Source organism: Narcine bancroftii, chromosome 6 (assembly GCF_036971445.1).
Source record: "Narcine bancroftii isolate sNarBan1 chromosome 6, sNarBan1.hap1, whole genome shotgun sequence".
Lineage (NCBI taxonomy): Eukaryota > Metazoa > Chordata > Chondrichthyes > Torpediniformes > Narcinidae > Narcine > Narcine bancroftii.
The window spans coordinates 198,254,141-198,274,466 of record NC_091474.1 but is presented as its reverse complement, the minus strand read 5'-3'; the positions used below and the strand labels follow the sequence as shown (position 1 = coordinate 198,274,466).

General features: G+C 38.9%; 1 protein-coding gene and 1 long non-coding RNA gene across 3 annotated transcripts in view; one reads left to right on the top strand and one right to left on the bottom strand.

The window, feature by feature from the left end:
• The window catches only part of me1 (malic enzyme 1, NADP(+)-dependent, cytosolic), a 536,434-nt gene that overhangs the window by 276,119 nt on the left and 239,989 nt on the right, over nucleotides 1–20,326 (bottom strand). For both annotated transcript variants that reach the window (XM_069887178.1, XM_069887179.1), the window contains one exon: nucleotides 19,147–19,308. In XM_069887178.1, coding sequence (XP_069743279.1) covers nucleotides 19,147–19,308 — 162 coding nt within the window. The remainder of the gene's footprint in view (nucleotides 1–19,146; nucleotides 19,309–20,326) is intronic.
• LOC138736939 (uncharacterized) overlaps nucleotides 1–20,326 on the top strand; it is a 46,978-nt gene that overhangs the window by 3,875 nt on the left and 22,777 nt on the right. The window lies entirely within an intron of this gene.

The following is a 20,326-nucleotide window of genomic DNA, read 5'->3' as shown; positions in this document are numbered from 1 at the left end:
TAGATTAAAAATGAATATTATTCATAAATAGTTGTGTCATGGAGAGTTTTTTTTAAAGCACTTCAGCAGTCATTCAGTAGTTTCACTGCCTGTGGGAATAAGTGGTAGATCTGCCTCTAATATTATCTTATTTCTTTCCTAAAGCTGGTAATTGGAAGATGCCGTGTGCATGGTGACAGATTTTGCAAGATTTCTTTAAACAAGAATCCCGTACATCACATTGATGGGGAGTGCGGTCGAGTCAGCACGGTTGGTGTAGCGATTAGCGCAATGCCTCTATAGCACCAGCAGTTGGGACTGGGGTTCAAATCCTATGGTGTCTGTAAGGAGTTTGTACGTTCTCCCCATCTCTGCATGGGTTTTCCCCGGGAGCTCTGTTCCTCCCACCCTTCAACATACCAGGGTGTAGGTTAATTGAGTGGCATGGACTCGTGAGCTGAAATGGCCTGTTAGCATGTTGAATGTCTAACAAAAAGAGGGAGACCTCAGTGATCCTTTCTGACACTTTTTTTATGGTCCTGTGGATTGACCTCCGATCCAATGCTTGACAACAACCATACCAGGATGCTCTCAATAGAGCTCCTGTAGGAAGTTGACAGAATGGTGGCCAGTAGCCTGACTGCCTCAGCCTTCTAAGGAGGTGCATTTGCTGTTAATCCTTCTTGACAAATGATAGGTTATTTCCTAAGCAGACTCTGAGAGACTTGTTGCTCTCTACTCTCTCCACTACTGAGCTATTAAAGTGAAGCAGAGGGTGGTTGTCTCTAGTTCTCCTTAAGTTCCAACCCATCTCCTTTGTCTTTTCCAAATTAAGACTCAGGTTGCTATTCTTGCACTATTTCGCTAGATTTTCCACCACTTCTCTGTTGCGTGATTCATTGTTTGTCGTTGATGAGTCCAACCACTGCAAACTTCATGTCTCTGTTGGACCTGGATCTAATAATGCAGTCATGGGTCAGCAGCGTGAACAGGAGTGGGCAGAGCACACAGCCCTGAGACGCACCAGTCCCCAGCGTGATGGTGCTCAACGTTCTCCTGCTAATCCAGACAGTGGTCTTTCCATTAGGAAATCCAAAATTCAGTTTCAGAGAGGGGTGTTGAATCCAAACAAGGATAATTATCCCCCCCGCCTCTGGGGTACAATTTTATTAAGCGTTGAACTTAAGTCAAGGAACAGCAGCTTTGCGTACAAGGTGTCATTCTCCAGGTCAAACAGGATGGAGTGGAGAGACAAGGCTATAGCATCATCAGTGAATCGGTTCATTCTAGAGGTGAATAGAAAATAGGTCCAGTGTCTCTGGGAGGTGCGTTTTGATCCGTTCTATTACCAGATCCATCATGGTGATGGATCGCCTCAATAAATATTTTACTTCCAACAATTTTTAAATCTAGTTTATTTAGTAAAAGGGGTAATATTTATCATTTCAATATGTGTTGTTTGTAAGGGAGAGTAAAACAGTCCAAAAATAATCAAGACACTTGTAAACTTTGGGGTCAGAAAATGCACAAGACTAACTCATGTCCATTACATGATGAACAAACTGAAATGGGACTCACAATGGAGGTCAAATAATTTATGCAAACCACAGAAGACTAGAGTGCATTTTGTATGTTTTACATGGCAAAGCCAGCTCAGCTTTGACCAAATACCACTGTGAGCTCCATTAAATCATCATTCCCTCTATCCAATCGTCTTCTTCATAACAACAAGTGGAAAACCCTCTAAAATTTTCAGGATATTCCAAAATAATCAGTCACATACATCATAAGAAGATAACTGACCTTGTGGCATGCTCTGGTAATCTAGAGGCTAGACTAATATAAACTGAAAGTTCAAATCTGTCTTTCTGATTAAAAATAAAAGTGAGCTAGGTCATTAATGTTATGTACTAATTTGGGGGGGGGGGGGGTTTAGTTTATTTAGTCTGCCGATGTAGTATTGTAATTTTTATTATCTTATGTTTAATCTTTTTACTGTAACTTTCTATTTTATTCATGTTATAAAATCTTAAGTTTAAAAAAAGATAAAAGTGAAACAATTTTTCTCTCCATTGATGCTACCTGACCTGCTGATGACTACAAGCAAAACCTTATCTTTGTTTAAACAGATGGCCTCCTTGAATAGTTCTTCTTGAGTACTTCAGTTTTTAATAAAACAAACACTCCATTGTTCTTGAATCAATTAAAATCCACTTCAGTTCCATTAGCTCTGCCTTTCCAAGACAGACTCTGAAAATGACATCACTTCCAAGTGTATTCCAAGTGCGATGTGTCTTGTGTGCAACCCTGTGTCCAGCCCACAAACTTATTTACTAACAAATATATATTTTATAACTAAAGATTTTAACTTGATAAAGATCAACACAAATCCATTACAGCAGTTACCTTGCCATTATTCTGTGCACCTCTCTCAAATCTCCTTTCATTCTATGACACTCAGGAAATAAAGTCCTAACCTGTTCAACCTCCTCCTGTAACTCAGCTCCTCAAGGCCTGGCAACATACTTGCAAATTTTCTCTGCACTCTTTCAATCTTATTTATTTTTGGTCATTACTTGGTATTTTAACACAGAAACTGGAATTATTCCAAAAAATAATTGGCATACTTACCTCCAGTGTGACCCAATGTGGTTGTTTACACAGTGGCACTTTAAGGGCACTTTTACACAGCCTTCCTCCGTTACGGAGTTTGTCGGAGGGGGAGCATTGTAACCATTAGGCTGGTTTCTTACAGAATGGCTGTGGTCAATTTACACTGCAGCTGCTCCGTAAAATTGAGCAGGGGTACACGTGGAAAAACTACGAGATGGAATTTGCATAAAAATTTCCATCCCAACATTTTTACACTGCCACCGAAGCAGAAATTACCCTGAAATTTTGTGCTGCTCAGTAGCTGTGTAAAAGTGTTTATGTCATTTATTTTGGCTCAAGGGCCTGAGCATTTGAACCTACTTCACATTCTTTTGAAATGATAAAGCATAAACCACATTATCTGCTCTGCTATGAGAAATCTGTCACCCGATATTATACAGATCTACTTTCAATGAAACAAGAACGAGTGTTATCAACAGTGGCAATTGTGTCAACATCACATTGACATGGTCTCCATTTTAAGCTTACAATCCTGAAAATCTCTCCCTTCAATGGGTTTTCTTGTGTAAGCAATTGCTGCTTCATATAAAAGCAAGCTTTTTGGGGTCAAAAGTAAAATCAAGGTCACATTAAAATGTGTGAAAAAGAAAAAGTGTATATCATGGCTAATGTGATTTATGGTGTGAAAAATAAAAAATTTAAAAAAAAGAAATGACATGACAAAACACATCTCATGAATCTCAAGCCAAATAAAATGGGAAAAATTAAAGCTCATTGAAGAAAAACTCAAAAAAGTCTGCAGATACTTGACCAAAATTATAAATCTAATGCAAGTTCCATTCAGTAACAGTATTTTAAAATTGGAATATCACTACAGCAGTTCCAGTGCAAGATGATCCTCTTTCAAACTTCCTCTCCAATTTGCACATTAAACATTCAATTTATCAACCTCTGCAAGTTTCTTTCCTTACAATGCTAACATGCAGAACTCCTCTAAAGGCTATTCAAATCAACAAATTTCAATCAAAGATGCCCAAACCCCATCCTTTACCATTAATGGCAACACAACAAAGGTATTTGCAAGAGCTTTGGATGTGTGGATCTTACAACAATCTTTCAAATGAGCAACTGATTCTCCATCAGTGGCACAGTGACCATTCCTGCTACAAGTCCACTGACTACAAGGCCAGTCTTCTTGGCATCACTCTCACAAGTGCCCTTTTGTGACAGTAAAACACAGAAAGAATTAACATATGCATCAACTTATCTTAATCCTTCCAGTACCAAGTTTGAATAAAGAGGGCTTGCAAACTTGGCACCAGTTTGGAATGAGGGAAATATATTTTAAACAGAGCAGGCAGAATGCAAAGATATGTGCCCAAAGCAATTACTTAATTTGTTTCTCAGCATGTGGGAAAAATTATCAACTAACAATATTTTTTGATACCACATCATTTAAAAAAAAGAGATCATTCTCCAATCTGTTTTTGCTTAGGACATGCTCTTTTTGTGCATTCTTATGGGCAGAGAATTGAAATGAGGAGAACTGCATTTCTTCCAACTATACATTCAATTTACTGTGCATTTATAATCTAGATCATTGATTTGCTAAGTTCCTTCCATTACCACTTCACAGGTGTACTTGGGTGGCAAAAGGTGTATAAAGTTTTCACAGTGGTATTTTAAAATCACAAGAGGTAAAAACATTCTGGTGACAGGTCTGTTGGTAATCTCCAGGAATCCACAGGACAGCTCCATTTCTTTAGATGCAACTGCCCATTTTGGGGAAGGGAATGGTTGTGGTTGGAGGGTGTAGATTGCATCATATTGATGAATAGCATTAGCTTAAAAATTATGAGAAGCAAAGTGCAAATGGGTAGAGACACATTCTTGCAAGCAGAAGTTCAAGCCTCTTGGTACCCAATTGAGCATCTGATGTTAGGATAACTGGAATCAAAATGCAATGCTAGCACAGGAAGTTCAGCACACAAAGCCACATCACAAAAATAGGGAATGGCAGGTCTTTCCTTCCTATTTTGTGCAATGACAAGTATGTGGTCCAGCCCCTCAAGGTTAAGCAAAGTTTAAAAGCGAGAAGAGTGAACAACTTTAAGCTTAGAGAAAACAGATGTGGAGGCTGCCCAAAATAGTTCTGCTATCATAATCAGTTGATTAGCCACCAACTCATTTAATTCTGCAGGAACAATACACAAATGCGGTGGAGAAACTCAGCAGGTCATGCAGCATTCACGGCAAGAGTAACCAATGTTTCAAACGTGAGCCCTTCATCAAGAATTTTTATTAGATGGGAGATCTCCATGTCACAAAAGCATGGCACAGGGGATGGTTATTTCTTACACAGAAAGGAATAATTTGCATTTTTAATAATTTTCAGCAGTGATATTATTTTAGGTGCTTTGGAGCACTGGAATCCTGATAAGGCATTAAAATATTCTGCCTGCCTAAAATATGTGATTAACATTTCTGCGATGTCAAGTATTAATGTTTTGATGCATGCTTCCTTCTTCCCACCCCACAATTTCAACTCTGGCCTCGCTAGTGTGATAATCCACTAATCATTTTCTGTTTACACTCAGCTAACTTCACCTACCTGATATTTTAAAGGAAAGAAAAATACTCGAAATGGGATCAACAGAATATGTAATCCTCCACCATATTATAACTTTCACACAAATGATCATTTCACTAATTCTCAGAAATCATTGTATTATTTTAATTACACCCTGTCTTATGTTGTAGTATATTTATGAAATGAAATCATAATCTTAGAAAATAACAAAATCTTTAACGGCCCATAAATAGCACCATAGGAGAAAAATTATGCACAAGTCAAATGACTTCCTGCAACATTTTCCTTATCACTTGATTTCCAGTATTCTCTCTCAATGGTTACTGCTTTCCTTTCAAACAAATTATGCAAATTTAGTTTACATTAAGCTCGCCATTAATAGTTGTCATTGTTTACACTCAACCAACTCAGGGTAGCAATATATCCTTCGTTGTAACCAGTAAATTCAAGATTATAGCAATAAGCACTCTGAATTTACTCTTTAATTTGGTTAATGAAATTGTATAGAATTTTAGACAATCAAAATACATAGATTAGTATGTTTAATGATATAACCAAAAGGTAAAAGAGTTCACTGCAATCTATCACAACAGTGTTGTTGAAACAAAATAAAACACTTCTTAGTTCTGCAGCTTAATTATTATGCTTCTTTGCTCACTCATACACAAGGGGCAATTGTTAATAGAATTGCAATAGGTTTCTTTTCATTCCATCTTCTCCTCTATAAATTTGGAAGTCTAAAAAGATTGGTAAAATTTGCAATGTTTACAGAATAAATCTAACATTTTCCACTTTGAAAATTCAATGTGGTGATAATGTGGATGAGTTTACTGTCATGCACACAAGGGCCTTTGCTCCAAAATCCTCACTTGCTGCAACAAAAAAAGGGTGCTTTTGTAAAAAAAAACTCCAGTAGTATGCATTGAATTACTTTAGTGCAGAAAGAGACAGTAAATATTCAATTAGTTATTGCAAGAATAAATGTTAATGAAATGAAAGTACAATAATTTATGGTTATAGCAGGAAATTCAAGTGCCTAATGACTGTTGAAAGAAAATTGTTCCTGAATTTGGAGGTACTGGACTTCAGGCTTCTGAAGATAACAGGAAAATAAGATTGTGGCCAGGGTGATGGGGGTTCTTTATGACATTGCTGTCTTCTTGAAGCAGCGCCTCACATAGAATTCTTTAACAGATGGGAGGTCAGAGCCTGTCATAGATATATCTGTTTGTTATCTGCTGTGATCCTTGGCACCTGAATTCTCAAACCAGACCGTAGTCCACCCAGTCAGTATTCTTTACACAGTGCATCTATGGAAATTTGATCAAGTATTCAATGACATGCAAAACCTTGGTGTGTTGCCTTTGCAGTTGCCTCGATGTTCCACCTGAAGGTAAAAACTGCCATTCCATCAATATGCCCTTATCTCTTGCCTGTGGGGCTCTGCTCTTCCCCTTGTGCCTCCTCCCAGCACTTAATTCAGGCACCTACCTACATTTTGCTCAGGCCCAAAACCATGGTTATGTAGCTTTACCTTTGCTATATAAAGTGCGCTGATGAGTTTCTCCAGCATTGTGCTTTTACTACAATCATAGCTACTTCTATTCACTTTCAATAGAAAGTCCTATAGAATTCACATTTAACCTTGACCACTATTTGTTTGTCCATGACTGGGCATTCAGAAGAGCTAGATTATTCACATTCTTTAAATATATTCTAACCATCTTTCTTGTCTGAACACTAGACAAAGCAATTGGCAACTTAAGTTTATACACCTTTCACCTAATTGGCTCAGAATAACTGCTCTTCATTATGGACCCCTCAAAAAAAAACTCTATCCTCCTTCATGCATAGCTCATACAATATTGTTTCTCTGCTCTGTTCCAGACAAGTATAGGGCTTGCCAAAGAATGCAAAGATTTGCCTTCTCCTAGCTGAGCAAACAATTCATCATTCACATTTAAAAGGGCACGTGTCTGATTTGGCTTCTGCGTGGATTATTAGTTTATATTTTCTGCAGATCTCAATGATGTCACCTGCCTTAACATCAAAAATAACTGGACCAGCTCCAGCGGAAAAATATTCTATGACATGCATGGTCTCCAGCTTTTGCCTTACCTTTTCCTTTTTATTATGAGATGAGAGTCCAATGTTAACTGATGTGAAGCTTTTTCCTTCTCGTCTGTACCATGAATGGTACTTCTGACACATGCAGATTCTTCAAACTCTCCCTCCCCAAGCAAACTTCCTTTTTGCTGGTCAGTTCAGTATTGCAAATTCAGTACTTGGCATGCAACAATAAAAGGAGAAAGATATTCATCATTCAGAGCTTTTCACTCCAATTTCACACATGCCAATCACCTTCGTCCCTTCCCTAGTGTTGGTGCAAAAGTTGAGCTTCACTGTACAATCCAGCCAACATCACAGCTTCCTGCTTGTACATTAGCAATATTGCAATGCTATCAAGGTCTATTGGTGCTCTGCCCACCCAACCCCTCCAGCATCAACAAAAAAAATCACACACCTGAGCTTGGAGAGCACAAGAGGCCATGTTGCTTTTCTTCCTCTTTATTGCAGAATTCAACCCCAAACAGTTAACACAGTCTTCACTGGGTGATTTTACATAGCCTGTACCTATTTTGTGAAGGGCCCAGAGGACCCTAAAATACAGCATCAATAGAAATTTGCCAAGATAAATGGTTACTTAAACAAAGATGCTTTTAATTATCTTTATACATGAAAATAGGATCAAACTCTTAACTTATTACTATTAACATAACCTAACTTAACCCCCTTCTAATTCTAAGCATACATATATGTAATGGGTGTGTAAGTTCAGAAAAGTTATTTGATTCACAGTCCAATCTCACTTCTCATTCCAAGTTCACTGTTATCAGGCAATTCTTATACTGTGTACAGAATTTAACATTTATGAATCTTCACCAGGATTTGGTGCTTGAAAGGTAAATGGGTTACCGCTCAGCAAGGTTCTTGTCGGCTTTTAAAGAGAGATTTGTGGCTCGTTGGACACAAACTGTTTCCTTCCAATCAGCCACTTCAGTGTCTTGCCGAAGAAACTTGCCCCATCAGAGTTTCCAGATGATAACCTCTTTCTTTCAGGTCACCACAGAGTTCCATTTTGTTTCCCTTATTTCAAGTGAAACATTATATAGCCAGCCATCTCCTCTTGTATGGACTACAAGTGCTTAGACCAGGCTGAACTAAGAACTCACAATCCATCTTCAAAATGGGGTTTTTCCACAAGTTTGCCAGCTTGTCCTGTTCCAGTCCCAGCTGCTGCTGCTGACTGTAGAACTGAATTCTCCTTCTCTCTCAGAGAAAATCACATGACCTTCTGAGAACAGCAAGCTGCACTCAGACAGACTGCTGCACCGGACCCAATCTTCTGAGTTTGTTCATCTATTGCTTTCCAAATCAATAATCCATTACTCCACTGCATGTCCAATTAACACCTTCTTGAGAAGTCTTCAGCAAAGCGGTTTTTATTGTCTTTACAAAGGCACTGGGAGCCTGGACTATCTGGCTTGAGCAGAGCTCTGGCATTTTAAATGAGATCTGTGTTGTGAAGTGTTTGTTTGTGACATACACTAAAAACCTGCCACAATTTATCTCCTTTAAAACATATCTATATATAATATAAAATATAACATAATTTGTGACAATTTTCTTATAACAAGCAGATAGCATTTAGGATTTGTTGGCTCAAACTGGAATCCATTCCCACCATCATTTGTCAGATTCCTATCACCACTTACATGCCTATCAACTCAAATCTTGATTCTCCACTTACCTATCAACTAGTCCTTGGGATATGAGAGAAAACTGACATATATCTGGGAAACCTACACAGTTAGTGAGAATGCAAAACTGTAAACAATACTAGAGATCTTGATTAAACCCAGACCATTAAGCTGTGAGCACCTAATGCACCACTGTACTGATCTGACCATATGGGCAGTATTAAATACTTCCTGAAACTCTGTCTTATCTCACTGAACATCCTCCTTTGACCATTCGACTGTAAGTGATACCATAATCCAAACTTTTACCACACTCAGTTGACAGCAATTACAAATCTGCCAGTAAATCTGAAAGCAATTTATCTGGATGCCAAATTCAGCTCTTAAACCCATATTATTGAACTGTAAGTTGGGCTCATTAGCCTTTGTTGGCAGCCAGCATAAGAGAAGGATGGGGCTCGTTAGCCTTGTCAAGCCCATACATCTAGGAGGAGGACACTCCAATATAACACCTATGACCCGAGGACCTGGCTGCCACCATCCAAGCTTGCTAGACCATGGCAAATAAACCCCAGGTGTAAAGGATGGGGCTAGTAGTGACCACATTGCACTCCACCTAAAAATTCCACTGTGCAGGCTCGAAGGACATGGCTTTATCTTCGACCACCCTCCCTAACCATTCATTAAGCTTTGCAGCGATGGGAAAAGGATGAAAAAGTCAGTTGGAAGATGACACTGCAAGCCGTAGTTCCAATCCTAAATGCAGGCGGTTCAGGTGTATAGGACATCTGATGTTGTCCCCGGAGACGACGGTATCATTCGCAGCACCCTGAATGACCAAGCAGCCTTTTCTGGGGAAGCACTGCTAGCTCCACATGAAGAGGTGGCTAGAAAAGGTGGCCTCACTAAAGATCATTTCCATTTCCCCCAGTTGGCTAGCCATGGTCAATGGGCATCCTCAAATGCTGTTGAACAACATTAAAAAAAGATACACACCTGCCTCACATGGTTTGCAATGACTAAAGTTCACATGCTGGAACATCAGAACCATGCTACAGAAGAAGATAAGTTTTACATTGATCTGCGCAATCTCATACAGAACACCCCTGCAGACAACAAGGTCATCATCGTTGGGAACTTCAATGCCAGAGAAGGCCAAGATCCAGAAGCCTGGATAGAAGTACTTGGCAAACATGGTGTTGGAAGCTGCAATAACAGTGGGTACCTTCTATTAGAGTTTTGGATGGCGCAGCCACTCACCATCACCAACACCATTTTCCAGCTGAAAGACAGTCTGAAGATAACCTGGATGCATCTTCAGTCCAAGGACTGGCACCACATAGACTATATCTTGGTGCGCCAGAGAGACTTTACTCAACTGAGTGATGCCCAGCACAGTGTGTCATATGGACCATCACCTTGTCTGCTCCAAGCTCAGTCTCCATTCCAAACCCAAGTCAAAGGGAGGAGTTGCTCCAAGGAAGAAGTTCCAGGTTAACAATCTCCAGAAAACTGAAGTGAAAGCTGACTTCCAAGCAAATCTTCAGTCCCCTCTCCAGAAGTGCTTTGGGAACACTTAAAAACCACCTTCCTGCAGACCTCTGAAATCCTTGGGTTTTCCACAAAGAATAACAAAAACTGGTTCGATGAAAACAACCAGGAGATCCAGAATTGCTGGCAAAGAAGAGATCCGCCCACCAGACACACGTTGCTCAGCCATCTTGTCTTGATAAGAAAGCAGCTGCCTTGTATGCAGCAATCTCCAGAGCAAGTTTTGAGAGATTCAGAATGTGTGGTGGGCCAACCTCACAGAGAGCACTCAGCTTTGCACAGACACTAATGACTATAGAGGGTTTTATGAAGCCCTGAAGGCAGCGTACGGCCCTTCACACCAGATCCAGAGTCCCCTATGCAGTACAGACAGCCAGCCACTGTACACAAACAAGGTATCCATCCTGAACCAGTGATCGGAACATTTGCTCTTCAACCACATGGTTCAAGACTCAGCAATTCATCGCATCCCACAACAGCTAGAGAAAACAGAAATGGACAAGATTCCAACCCTAGAAGAAACTATAGAGCCACTGAAAAGTGGTTACGCAATAGGAGTCTTTGGGATCCAACCAGAGGTTTGGAAGCCTGAGGGCCCAGCTTTGCACATCAAACTCCATGAGTTCTTTGTCTACAGCTGGGAACAAGGCAAATTACCAAGAACCTCTGTGATGCAGTCACCATCACCCTATACAAGAACAAGATAGAAAAATCCAACTAATCCAACTACTTGGGGATAACTCTGCTTTCCATCACAGGAACAATCCTTGCAAAAATACTCCTGAACAGTCTGGTGCCCATCATTGCAGAAAAATACTTCCTAGAGAGTCAGGGTAGCTTCAGAGCCACAGGAGCACCATCAACATGGTATTTATTCTCATACAGCTCCAAGAGAAGTGTAGGGAACTGAACAAGGGACTGAGCGTGACGTTTGTTGACCTTACCAAAGCGTTCGTCACTGAGCAGGAGAGATTTGTGCTTCTGGCAGAGTGGTTCCTGCTGCATGGAGGATTATGGGTAAGGAAGACGGCCATTGCTCCTGTGTTGAGCTGTCACTGCCTGCTTCTCGCCATGAGCCCGTGTAGTGCTCAGGTGAACTCTGGGCACCCCTGCTGCTGCATTTGAAGTTAGATGGGGTGGGGGGGGGGGGGGGGTGACAGACAGCCAGACCTGGGAGGAAGGCGATAGGAGGCTAGGAGCCCATTTTTGCAGCCGCTCCAAGAAAATGTGTTGGGTCCTGGTGGAAAAGTTACAGGATGGAAGTTAATGTAATAAATTCCATCTCAACATTTTTACACTGCCAGTGGAGCAGAAAATTTGTGAAAATGTTCTTCTCAGCAGCTGTGTAAAAGCGCCTTATGATTTGACTGAATATTGAAAGAATTGTGCAAGACATCATAACTATGGCACATAACAACAGATGCAAACACAAAAAAAACTAAATGTAATTCAATTGCTCAGTAATCCACTTTGTTCCATATTTTCAGGCAAGAACTCCAAAATGTCACAAATATGAAACAGCAACTACTCCTGTAAACATCCTGGTTTGTCTTCCTTCATGTTCATCACCTAAAATCAGGAGGGCACCATTCCATACAACTCAATAATTAGGTAAAGGACAGACGACTCCACTTAGCACATGGAACTCTAAGCCAAAGCCATCTTTTATTAGTGTAACACACACAGGCTGCAGTTGATAACAAGAGAATCATGGTGTGTAAGTCACATCAACCTTACTGCCCTGAAAATTCATCACACACCCAACCTCCAGCTCCATCAGACAGCTGTGTTCAGAGGGTCATAAGGCTGAGAGGGGACTTTAAGGTCTATAAGATAATTAGAGGAATAGAGAAGGTGGACAGCCAGAAGGTTTTTACTGGTGCGACAGCAACAAATACAAAAGGCCATCTGTAGAAAGTGAGGGGAGGAAAGTTTAGGCGTGACTTTCTTCCTTCCACAGAGTAGTGAATGTCTGGAATGCATTGCCAGGAATGATGGTGGAGGCTGGTTCAATAGGGACTTGCAAATGATTCTGAGACACATGCTAGAACAATAAAAGGTTATGGGTGTGAGGTAGGGAAGGTCAAGTCGACTTATATAGGTCAGCATAGCATTGTGAGATGAAGGGCCTATACTATGCTGTAATGAGAACGACCTTATAATTTTCAATGTGAAAACTTGAGTAACTGTAGATGAAATACATGGAAGGTACAGAATTCCGTGCAATTCAGGCCTGTCATCTTCGATGGTTACTAATTTTTTTTTGCCTTCTACCTTTTTGGAACAAGAACATTATACAGTATTAGCATTTTTCCAATAAGATACATGAGAGACTTCCTATGGTGGAATATAGAGCACAAAAAAAAAATCTGCTGGAAGAACTCAGCAGGTCAAGCAGCAGTGGGTGAAAAAGAATGGTCAACATTTCAGGTCAGAACCTTTCTTCGTCTTTCTTAAACAAGGTTACTGTTGGGGCTTTAAATTGGAGCACTGCACTCAGAGGGTGTGAGGTGAGAGGAGGTTAGGAAAGTAGAAATGAAAAGGTTAAGAGCAGTTTTCTAATCCTTTGGTATCTCTCCAGAATCCAAGGAGGATTGGAAGATTATCACCAATGCATCCACCATCTCACCAGCGACTTCCTTTGGATCCTTGGATGAAAGTGAAATTAAGTAGGATTAAATAGCCATGCAAGATATATTGCAGAGCTACAGCAAAAATACTAATTTCCTTACTCAAATGGCATTGATTTGCTTGGAACAATCATGGACTGATAGGATCTTCCTATGCTGTGCATTTTAGTGAAAGGGTAAAAGATTGCACATGTATTTCATTACACCAATTGTATAGCTAGAGATGCAACTAAAGTTATCTGCAACACTGATTTTTCACCTTCCCATTAATGTATGTACACAATTTCATTAACTTCTGGCATACAGATCTGTGACAGATGCTGTCTCATTGGCTCTACTCAAAGCTCTGGAACACATAGATGCATAAATCAGGATGTTCTTATAAACTACAATTTGGCATTATACATCCTTATCCCCTCAAAATTGGTCAGCAAACTCTAAGACCAGGGTCTCAATATCCTACTGTGTAATTAGATCTTGGATTACCTCACCCCCAGATCCCAGTGAGGATTGGTAAGAACATCTATTCATAATCACTATCAGTACCAGAGCACTGTAGGATTGTAATCTTAGTTCTTCGCTTTTCAACGGTGACTCCGTCGACAGTGACTGCGTAACTCAGTACGACAACATAATTTTCAAATTTGCTGATGATGCCACAGTCGTGGGTTGTAGAAAAAGGGGCGATCAGTCAACGTACAGGGGAGAAAGTGAAAACTTGGCTGAACGGCGGATTTTAAGAAGGGAAAATGACAGGTGCATGATCCAGTGATCATGGGGGAAATCAGAGGTGGAGAAAATGAGGAAATTTAAATTCCTGGGAGTAACTATCTCAGAGGATCTTTCTTGACAACAACACACTCATCGTGAAGAAAGCACATCAGAACCTCAACTTCTTCAGAAGTTTGTGGAGGTTCAGTACGATGTTGAAAATCTTGGCAAACTTCCAGAGATGTATCATAGCAAATGTGCTGACCAACTCCATCACAGTTTGGCATGGGAGCTCCAATACCCCCAAGCAGAAAGCCTTACCCAGACGTCACAGACAAAACTCTCCCCACTATAGAGAAAATCAGACTGGAAGTTTGCAGAGAGCAGCAGCAATCATCAAGGATCTACACCACTCAGGACATGCTATGTTCTCGTTGCTGCCTTGAGGAAAGAGGTATAGATGTCATAAGACTTATGCTACTACGTTCAGTAACAGTGGCTACTCCTCCACTATCAGACTTGCTGATACACATTCAGAATCATTTAAGGACTATTACTTTACACATTATTTATTACTGAATGTGTATGATTATTGCTTTCACCATTTGATTACATTTCTTTCTTTTTTTACACATCTTTTCTTGAGTACAGTTCTTTGCACTACTGATAAGTAAAAATTCTGCCTGGCCTGCAGGAATAAAGAATCTCAGGATTGTATGTGATGTCATGTATGGACTTGACAATAAATCTGGACTTTTAACATCAAAATGACAGTTCACAAGTCACACAAATCATATTAGACTTGTTAAACCTTCTGAACCCCCTTAAATTTTGACCTCAAGGTTCAGAGGTTAATGGGACTCAAGTCTCTGCAGTTTCCACAATGATATTAATTTGTCTTTAAAATCAAAATGACAGTCAGCATTAATAAAAGGCTAAATCAAGCACAAAAAGCCAGTCAATATTACTGAACAGCCAATATATACAGACATGGCAACAGGCCTGCACTTGAGGAGACCAAAATTGCCATTAAAGCAGCCTAACATGCTGCAAATCTGTTTCCCACTGTAACCATGGAAACAGATGACAATGCTATACTCCAGTGGTCGAATGCAGCTTAACTCAGTGCCCAAGTTTAATATTAAAGCTCTATTGTAATCATTGAAATGTGGCTATGCCATCACATTTTCCATATTCATGACCATACCAAATTGCATAAATACAGCTTTTCATTCAAAATTTAAAAAAAAATCATGACCCAAACATATATTTCCACTTTACTTTGGAAGCTCATGCATTGGAATTAATAAGCCATTGACAGAAAAAGTGAATATCAGGGTTATCAAGAAGTATTTGAAAATATCACCAAATATTCATCAAAATTAAGATAACTCGGATGAAGAATATTACCATTTTAAAGGAATAAATGAAAATGGATGAATTATTCCCTTCCTTACCCTAAATACTAAATTATGAACAATGAGGCCAATGCAAATAAAGGCCTTGTTTTCTCTGTTAGCTGATTGTTTAACTCTTATGTGTGGTGTGGGTTGGGGAGTGAAAGAAAAGGCCACATTCTTTTGTTGTTCAGCACTGACTGAAGAGAGTTGATCAAAACAGCCAAGTTAAAATTCAAAGGAGCAACTCATTAGCACAACTGAATGAACTAAGCAGCTCCCTAAAAAAGCTGATAATTGACAGAGGTCAGTGAACAAACCATTGCAAAATTAACACTGCTTGAACATCAAGACTAGAGTTTTCAGTGGTTTGATTTTAATCACATGCTTGAAGACCCATTGGCAATCTTCTCGTCAATGGAGGTGGACTGCAGCTACCAGCACACATCACTTGGGAATTGTTAAGAATCAGTCTATAGAAACCTCTGTCAGCTCACACAACTAAAACCTGCTAATATTCATGGATTAGTTTGTTCCAACCGATTTAGTAAAAGAAACCGGACCAATTTGAAAGAGGGGATGATGTAATCCATTCCAGCCACGATACCATGGCAAAGTTATTCAGCTCATGAAAGTGATTTGAGAGAAAATCCTCAAAATACCACCCAAATCTTCTGGAATTATCTAAAGCACAGATTATCCAGAAAATATTTCCAATATTAAGGTAATCAATACAACATCAATAATAATGTACAATGAATCTACTAATTGTTTTCCATTTAATCTACAAGGCCAGGACTACTTAGCAAAATAAATAACGGTCACTAATACTACAGCGTCAAAGCAGCACAGTTTACCATGGAAGATATTGATTCTTCATCTTAAAGTGAGAGAGACAGACAGAGAGAGAGAAAGAGAGAGAGAGAGAGAGAGAGAAACAGAGAGAGAGAGAGAGAGAGAGAGAGAAACAGACCCACAGAGAGAGACAGAGAGACCTAGTTCTCAGGACATGGCAGGCTTGGTAGGAACATCAAAATACTAGATCCTGACAAAATTTAATTTGTTCCGTCATTAAATAGGTTGATTTTAAAAGGATAACAACATATCAAAGCCCTTTTGTATTTGGATATGCTCAGGTCTTCTCACTGTGCTATTGACAGTTCCAATTGAGAAAATATTTCAGTCCAATTTGTATTGATTTGAAAAATGTCACACCATCTTTAGTGTCCTCTTTCATGCCCCTATTGTGTTGACTATGACTTTTCCTGGCTTTCCGCAAATAAGGAGACATTGCGTTTTAATTTGAGTTTACTGTTGGATAATGACTTTGTGAAATTTATGGAGAAGCAGATAACCTTTTTTTAAAAAAAACAAACAATTCATCAGAAACTTCCAGTCTGATTGTTTGGGATGTCAAGAAAGCTTCTCTGAGGGTGTAAATTATCTCTTATACTGTGAATTTAAAAAGGAAGACCAATAAAGAAATATTAAAACTAGTTAATCAAATTAGACAAATTGATCAACAATATGCTCAATCCAAAAATCCTGTTTTATAAAAAGCTAGTTGAATATTCAAACTAAATTAGATCTTCTTTTACATACCCAATTGAAAATCATCTGTTAAGGAGCAGAAGTCAATTTTATATGCATGATGATAAATCAGACAGGAGCTTAGCTAATGAGCTGAGAGGTTTGCAGCGAAGCGACAAATTAAAAGAATTTGAGTGGAGGAGAGCAACTTTACTATGGATAACTCTGAGATAAATTATATATTCATGAAATATTACTAACAACCTTATACTTCTGAATAATGATCGTACTGTAATTCTATGGAAAATTTCCTGGATTGTTTAAATAGTCCCAACATCTCTTTGGATGAGCAAATGAGTTTAGATGAGCCTATATTGTATGAGGAAATAGTTACTGTTCTTTCTTCATTACATTTTGGAAGAGCTCCGAGACCTGATGGGTTTACTGTGGAGTTTTTCCCACATTTTTTTCTCATCTACTTTCACCTCAGTTAAGTTGACTATCATTGGACTTGTTTAAGAAGGGTAAACTTATGGCAACATTTAATGAACATGTACATCTCTCATGGCAAAGAAAGGTAAAGACACAACAGAGTGTTCCTCTTACAGGCCAATTTCTTTATTAAATGTTGATGTAAAAATTCTGGCTAAATTGTTGGCCCGCAGATTGGAGGATATTTTACCATCTATCATCCTTGAAGACAAAACCAATTTTATTAAAAAAAAACATTATTCCTAATTTAATTTATGCCACTTATTAGATACTTTGTATCTATCTTTGAATTTGGTTCCTGAATATGTTCTTTCCCTTGATGCAGAGAAAGCATTCGATTGAGTTGAATGGCAATATTTACTCATGATTTCAGAAAAAAATAATTTTAGGTCAGGTTTTATTGCTTGGATTAAATTACTGTATTCTTCCCCAATGGCTCCAATTCTTATTAATTTTAAACAATAACAATCTTTCAATCTTCAACAGGGAACCTGTCAAGTGTGTCCTCCAAGTCCATTATTGTTTGATTTCATCTTAGAGCCATTAGTGATTATATTTCGATAATGTGGTGACATTTCAGGTATTTGTACAAAGGGAATTGAATATAAAGCAAAAGGTCATCTGCAAACATAGAGACTTTATTTATCATTCCCTGATACTTCTTTACCGACCACATTGTCAATACTTTCTCAATTTAGTAAGTTTTCAGGAAAGGGATTTAATCTGCCCTAAAAGTGACCTTTTCCCTTTGAACACACCTGTATTAGTGTATACCAATTTCTCTTTTAAGGTTGTGGAAAAACAATTTAAATATCTTGGTATTATAGTTACAAAGAATTATAAATACCTTTTTAAAGAAATTTTTCTTCCGACTGCGCATCATCTAACCAGATGGCATTAATATCAACTTCTCCGGCTTTCATTATAAAACCCACTCCCACCTCCTTCCCCCATCATCTCTCCTTTCCCAGTCTCCTTTTGTACAGATATGATAAATTCTCACCTAGCCCCTTATCATATCTAACTAACATCTTTTGTTGGTCTGGATTCCTCCCCCATTGTTTAAATTCTGAGACTTTCTGATACAGTACATCTTACTTTTGCCTTTTCTGAGTTTTCCTTGAAGAAGGGCTCAGGCCTGAAACATCAGCAACCAAAAACATTCATCATCCCCTTCCATCCACAAATTCTGCTGGAACTACTGAGTTCTTCCAGCAGAGTTTTGCTACTGATTCTAGCACCTGCAGTCTTTTTTTGCATTTTTTAAATTTAAGCAAAAGGTAGATCCCCTCTCTGGGTAAACCAGCCTTTATTACATCCCAAATTGCTCTCAAATGGCATGTTTACTCTCAGGTAGATCAGATAACAGCAGTAGATTCCTTTCCATGAAGGACATCAGTAAACCAGATGAGTTCTTACAACCATCTCGCAATTGTCAATGTATACAGACATTTATCTATTCTGCATGTAATTACTGCAATTTAAATTCCTCAGCCCTCATGATGTGATTCAAGCATTTCTTGATTAATTGGCCTGTTGTGGTCAAAATGACCTACTTTTATAACATTTCCAACCCTCTCAATTACTTACTCCAAAGCTTATTAGTAAAGTGACAGTGGGTGGCACTTATTTATCACAGCCTTTGTTTTGGGCAAGCTGCCGAGTGACCTGTGCAAGTTGATTGAAATAATTGGAACTAAAGTCATGTACTTTATAGTCATAATCTTATGTTATGCCTCCAAAGTACTGATGAAAGAAACCCAAATGGAAGGCAATGTTGGATGGTTTCACACTCAATAACATTACCACAAAATGCCAAAGATAACATTGTATTAGGATAAGAAAGCTCTTACAATGTGATGTTGAGATCCTCGAATTGCCATTTTATTTACCTCATTATTGGTGCCAACATCCAGCATCACTGGTAAACACTGCTGAGGATTCACTCCAACACATGCTGTGTATAGAGCCAGCTTACCCACTGGAATCCCCATTCCATAACTCCCAAGATCACCTAGACCCAGAATACGTTCCCCGTCTGTCACAACAATAGCCTGGAAATACAAAAAAATACAAAAAGCATTTAGTCAGCAATTAAATAACATCAAAACGCTTCATCAAATATACATTACCCCTTGTTCAGTATCCAATCCTATCTACAGTAAAATGCCTATTATCCAGAATTCAAGCAACCGGCAACCTTAAGCAATGAGCAACAACAAAATAAATCGGGAAAATATTGTAAAGTTTAACATTGGAGCCCCCAAGTGATCAGTTCACCAATCCACACAACATGCAATCTCAAGCAACTGGCAAATTGACTTATCCAGTGTCAACCAATCCCCATAGGTGACAGATACCAGGGGTTTAACTGTACTTTTATGTGAGCTGTTGAAAGAGGAGCAACTCAGTGGCTTTAAAGAATGATGACAGGAGGCAGATGTCTATAGTGCAGATGACAATGTCCTTATTGCTTGGGAGGACTGGGAAGCGAAACAATAAAAATAAGCACACATTCTGCAGGGATATTTTACTATGATTTTGGCAAGGAACCAGCAAAATCTTTTGGGAATAGTAAATAACAGCTGTTTATCCAAGAGGCCCAGTGGTGGCCCATACGGTTCAGATACAACTGCAAGCATCTCACAGCCACCAAGTGAAAGAACAAGCAGCAATGCAATCATGAATTTAATTTATGATACCTATACTCCTTACAATGAAAATTTATTTCAGTGGATTTTATTTCACTGGAGTCAGTGAACCATGCAGTTCAATTTCTATCACACCGATCATTACAGTTGGCACTCTGCTCTGGAAAAGTGCTCCTTTCGCTTAGAAGCGTTTGAAGCTGTAAATGCAATCAAGAAAATATCATGGGAATGGAGACCATCGCAATTCATTGAATCAACCTTATAATTTAAATACCATGCATCATATCCAATTTAGATTTGAAAATAAATGGGAATAATGAGGCCAATGGTTCTTTGCAAATTTGAATTGAAATGCTTCCTCATGTAGAATTTTAATTCAATTTCCATAAAAATCTCAATTCCCCCTCCCCCATTGCAGCTA